The sequence below is a fragment of the Temnothorax longispinosus genome, chromosome 9 (assembly GCF_030848805.1).
Source record: "Temnothorax longispinosus isolate EJ_2023e chromosome 9, Tlon_JGU_v1, whole genome shotgun sequence".
In the NCBI taxonomy this organism is placed as follows: domain Eukaryota; kingdom Metazoa; phylum Arthropoda; class Insecta; order Hymenoptera; family Formicidae; genus Temnothorax; species Temnothorax longispinosus.
Window position 1 is genome coordinate 3,959,394 of NC_092366.1, and position 5,442 is coordinate 3,964,835.

Consider the following 5,442-nt stretch of genomic DNA (forward strand, 5'->3'; position numbering starts at 1 on the left):
TATAAAATTAAAGAACTGTATAAATGCAAAAATATATTTATAAAAAAATGAGAATTATAAGTCATAGAAAAAGAATCTTGGAAAACTGAGAGCCAGGAAATTCCAAGGAAGGAATTAGCTCGACGCTAGAGTGCTAAAACAACAAATCGAAACAATTACAAAAAACATGTTTACGGCCTTTCATTAATGCGAAAGCAATTAATTTGAGCTTGTGCGGCGAAGTAGACGAAGCCAATTTACTTATTTACACCGGTAATAACGCGCGGTGCTCCTTATCTCGATAAAAAGCGCACGTCATGCGATTATTATTTTCATTCTCTTTCAAAGGAGTCGGGTCAATTAGCAGAGAGAGAGAGAGAGACCGGGTAGATATTCGTGGGAACAGAAACTTTATTAAAGTTCAGTTGCATCGAGACAGTAACAGAGTGAGAGGCCGCCGGGTGGCGGGGCGTATGCTTACGAGGTAACTGTGAAAAAATGGTCTTGCGTTTCTCGTCGGTGCGCGACATCGGTAACGCGATCGTTAATTGTCGATCGCACATGGATCCGCGTATCTGAATTCTATACGCACAGGTACGTATACATCGATACATATACATATACATACAGGGGGGGAGAGTGGACCGGAGAGGGGGAGGGGTACTTGGGTTTGTACAGAATATATGTATATATATATATCTTCGTTTCACCAACTTCGTCTCTACCAACGTGGATTATACAATGAGGATGCGCTATGTTAGACCCTAAAACGACTTTTATATTACACTATAAACAAGCGGAGATCGCAATCAGTCTGACGTAATGCCCCGCGTACATCAGTTTCTCGTGCTGCCTCATCCGGCAACCGGGCCGTATATTCTCGTATTTACAAAAAATCCTAAATTCGCCGGTAGAATCTCTCAGCGTTAACGTGAGACGTTCGTCTCGAAAAAAATGGGACAAATTATATTTCGGGAGACGTCTTTCGGGCGTTGAACAGATCCGTTTCTGACTTTTCCATTTGCAAACTGATTTTCTACTGTAGTATATAAAGGTGCTGCAATAGATATATTATAAATAGATACTTTATATTAGATAAGCGTATTACCTTTAAGTATTATTTACGATACGGTTTGCGTGTCATTTTTAAGATAAACGAATCACGTTGGAACGATGATTCGCGATCGTACGATGATCGCTGATCCTCTCGTATGCTTTATAGATTCCACCGTCGAACTCCAGTCTATACATAATTCTTTTCTTAGACATCTATCTATATAATACACGTATAAGTTCTCCGAGCATAGCCAGAGCTTGCTTCGTTCGAATTGCCGAACTCAAATTATTCTTCATGCTCGATAGAAAAGGTCGGTTGTCCGTCGACAAGAAGGTAGCCTCTATCACACGAGAATCTCCGTTTATCAGGAGGAAAATGAGATTGTTTGAGCTTCGTATTTGAACGACCACAATTCGCAATTTAAAGCACGTCTGAAAAATTAAAACATTCCTGAGACACCTTCGCAAGACTTTCGTGACCTTCTTGAACATTCATATTGTCTGGATATTTTGATTCAAGCGCCGGACGTGGGAGTCCAACCTCAATTTCATTAATTTGAAATTTTGGTTATTATTTTGAGCAAAGACACGATTCTCCCCTCACTTTTTACTCCGTTTCTTCTCGTTCGAAGATCCGACAAAACGACAAATTAAATCAGGACTTACGTCGTCGCGCAGAGCTTCCACTAATAACGTAAAACAATCAAGACGCACAGCACGAACAACACGCGAGAATGTGACCCCCATGTGACGTTAATAGAAATATAATCGACAATGGATTGATCTGTTTTTTGCGTGATAATGCTTAACACACAACACCCAATAATTTTCCGCCTTGTCCGTTTCGGAGGGGTCACCTTACGCGTATGATTTACGCGTGCCACATTCATACTCAGACAATATAAATCTCCAAAAAATAATAAACGTCTAACGAATATCTTTCAGACGTTTTTCCTAGTTTTGATGTGTCTGAAAACATGAAGAGCGCTGAGAATGATACGGACCTAAACACACATTTGTAACACGCGCGCGACTTCGATAATTAATATATATATAAATGGTATATAAATATAATTACATAAATATATACATACAACAACATATATAATAATATAAAAATAATACAAAGTGTAACATACAGTTTTCCATTACAACTGTTTAAATGGCTTTTCTTCTACAATTCAATCATTATTGTTTAAGTCTCTATCATTCTCAGACCTTCGCGTACAGAGTATCTCACTTTTACCGTATTATTTTGCAATGAACTCTTATTTAATTTAAAGCTGAGAAAACCGACTCTTCAATTTTCAATATTGCATATCTTTGAAACTAAGTTTTAATTATAATTCTATTAAAGCTTAGTTAGAATTAACTTGAAAATATGTTATTATCACTTATCGCATTTTCCTCTGAGACTCAACTTGTTTAATTCTAGCTCATTAAAAAAATCTCTCGATATCTGTTCATCCGATAGGTTTAATGAGATTTTTGTTAAAAGAAAATTGTCTCTGCCAAATAATTTTGTTTTTAGAAAACAACGCGATACGAGTGGGATATGTCGTGACGAATCAAAACATCCAAGAAGTTTTCGAAGCCATCACGGAGTAAAAAAAGAGAGAGAGAGAATCGTGGACACACTCGACAGACATGAGCAGCTACCTGTCGCGCGAACCGACCGACTTCTTCCGAGCCCTTCATTAGACGCTGGACCCGCCGGCGGAGTTAGCCGGGATGTAGTAATTCCTGACATGCAGGTGATTGTGAAGGTGTACAGCCGATAGTTGCTGCTGTTGCTGTTGTTGTTGCTGCTGCTGCTGCTGCTGTTGACCGCCGCTTTGTACACTTTGATGGTTCCAATGAGCGGCCGGAGACACGACCTTGGGCATATCCGGACTGACCGACGGCGGCGTGCTCGGCGACGGTAAGGCGTTCGCGTCGGCGACCACGTCGACATCGACATCCTCGTCGTCCTGATCGGCCTCCGGCAGATCGTGCAGCTCGTCCTCGCTGCAGCTGAACCTGCGCGACTTGGTCGGTCCTAGAACGTCCGCCTCGATCTGATGCTGCTGGTCGTCCGGCGCCAAGAGAGACGCCACGTCGAACTGTCGCTTCCTCGGCTGGAAGGACGATTGTCGAAGGGATTGGCTCTGGAAGGGATTCTGTTGTTGTTGCTGTTGCTGCTGCTGTTGTTGATGGTGATGATGCGGCGCCCATATCGCGGATATCGGTTGCGAGGTCACCGAAGGACCGAGCGCCGTCGGGGGCGGCGGGGTGGCGGGTAAGGGCGGCGGACTAGGACTATCCGGTTCCTCGTCCACCGCCAGGCCCATGTGTCGACGCACCTTTCGCTGGGCTTTGCGCCGACGGAAATCGCCGCGCCGGAAGTCCTCCAGGTTCGCCGGATGGATCGCCCAGTAGTGACCCTTGCCGTTGGCGCTCCTGCCGGACTTGACGAAGCAGTCGTTCAGCGAGAGATTGTGTCGGATGGAATTGCGCCAGCCAGGCCCGCGGGTGCGGAAGTACGGATAATGCTCCAGGATGTGCTGATAAATGTCGGACAGCACGAGCTTCTTCTCCGGCGACGACAGTATCGCCATGGCGATCAAGCCGATGTAACTATGTTGGGGTTTAGGTTCCTCGGGTATCCGTTGGTGATGCGGATGTAACAGCGCCATGGATAGCGCCAGTCGGCCAGGATAGCCGGCCGCCGCGGCGGCCGCCGGGTACAACGGCAGCGGCGCCGGGAATCCCGGGCCTATGCCCAGGTGAGCCGTCGGTGCCCCCGAGGGCGGATGAGCCACGCCGGGATGCTGCATTTGCTGCGCCAGCCGCAACCGTTCCGCCATCGCGTAATGGTACAGGTGCAGCCGATAATGTTCCAGACCCGGTAGAAACCCGGCCATCGGGTTACCCAGACCAACGGCCAGCGGCTCCTTTGCCGGCGGCGGACTCTCGTTGCTGCACATGACGATCAGCCGACTCAACACCGATCCTTGATCCTGGCCGACACCACCGATCGTTCTCTCCACGGGGGAGGAACGCTCGTCGCGATCGCGATCAGCGACGGTTTTTCGCGCTGGACTACGTGGTCATGGAATTGTCAGATTGGAGAACATCGGAGAGAATTGAGACCCGAGCACTTTCCCGAGCACCGAACTCGCCACCCCGATACGCGCCGGACTCTCAATGTCGGAGTCGTAAATTATCGCTCTCCAGGGGTGGCGACGTCGCGCCGCCGACAATCGCGGCAGTCCCTGTTTTCCGACAGTTTTCACCCTGTTTGTCGCGATGAGCATCGAACAGCGGACTGTTCATGATTTACGATCCTCGGCCGAGTGCGACTGCCTCGCTGACGGGGTTTTTCGTCCCACTCAGTGCGCGGCCGCGCGAATGGAGACCGCCCATCGCGCGAGGGGAACACACGGGTGTTCAACGCGGAGAGGGGGCTAGTGAGCGTGTCCTGGTCGACGGGATCGTGCGCGGGGCCCGGTGCGGCAGTGGGAACCCGAATGTCGGAGCGTCGTCCAATGGAAGAGCGGAGGGTCGGACGAAAATGGAGCCCACCACCGGTCGTCACGCCTACGACGTTGCGATATTGATCCTGGCCGGTGTAATCTGGTCACCGGTGGTGGTAGTGGAGATGGTGACGGCCTTGATGATGGTGCGGCCGTCGTCGCCGCACCACGTCTCCGCTCTCTTATCTCTACGTGGCCTAACATAGCTCGATATCATAGCCGATCCTGGACCGGGGAGTTGAGAGACGATCGATGCGTGTTTCCCGTTTTCAGAGCGTGTGCTGCACCGTGAGTTTCGGAAATGGCATCTGCTCTCTCTGTCTATCCATCGCTTCTCTCCCTCTTACCTTGTGCGTGTTGCTCCGTCGTCATGGAGCCCGACGACGGAGATCGAGACAGTCTTTCGAGCATTGAGTGGCCTTATCTATGATTCGGATGCTTGTGCGGATTGCGATTTTGATTTAAGGTAAAAATTTCAAATAATATCTAGTCTAGTGTGGTGAAATGGGTAACTTATAAGATATTTGAATCATATTTTTGCTATGTATCTTTAACAAATTTAGCTTATTATAATTAATGATCATATTATTTATAGTTTCTGATTTTTTCTTCTTTCTTCTTCTGCATTAAAAAATTTTTATGTATGTGCGCTTTATTTTAAATTTAAAAAATTGTTTTAAAAAATGTATTTGATATCTTATGCATGTACATTTTCCGATTGCTACAAAAAATGCATATATAATCCTTTTAATATAACAAAAAAATCTCAATTATTATATATTACATTTCTCGAAATTATTTTAAATCTAATTTTTAACATTCTAACTGAAATGTTCTAGCAAAAGTCAGAATCTATATGTCGCTATTAAGAAAATTAATATCATTATAGAAT

At 46.2% G+C, this 5,442-nt stretch overlaps 1 protein-coding gene across 1 annotated transcript; it reads right to left on the reverse strand.

Annotated features, from left to right (window-relative positions):
- Positions 1–372: 372 nt before the first annotated feature.
- On the reverse strand, positions 373–5,010 carry Fd102c (forkhead domain 102C). The gene has a single exon (XM_071788168.1). It carries the CDS (start codon positions 3,999–4,001, stop codon positions 2,733–2,735), a length of 1,269 nt encoding a protein of 422 aa, XP_071644269.1. The 5' UTR covers positions 4,002–5,010; the 3' UTR covers positions 373–2,732.
- Positions 5,011–5,442: the final 432 nt, after the last annotated feature.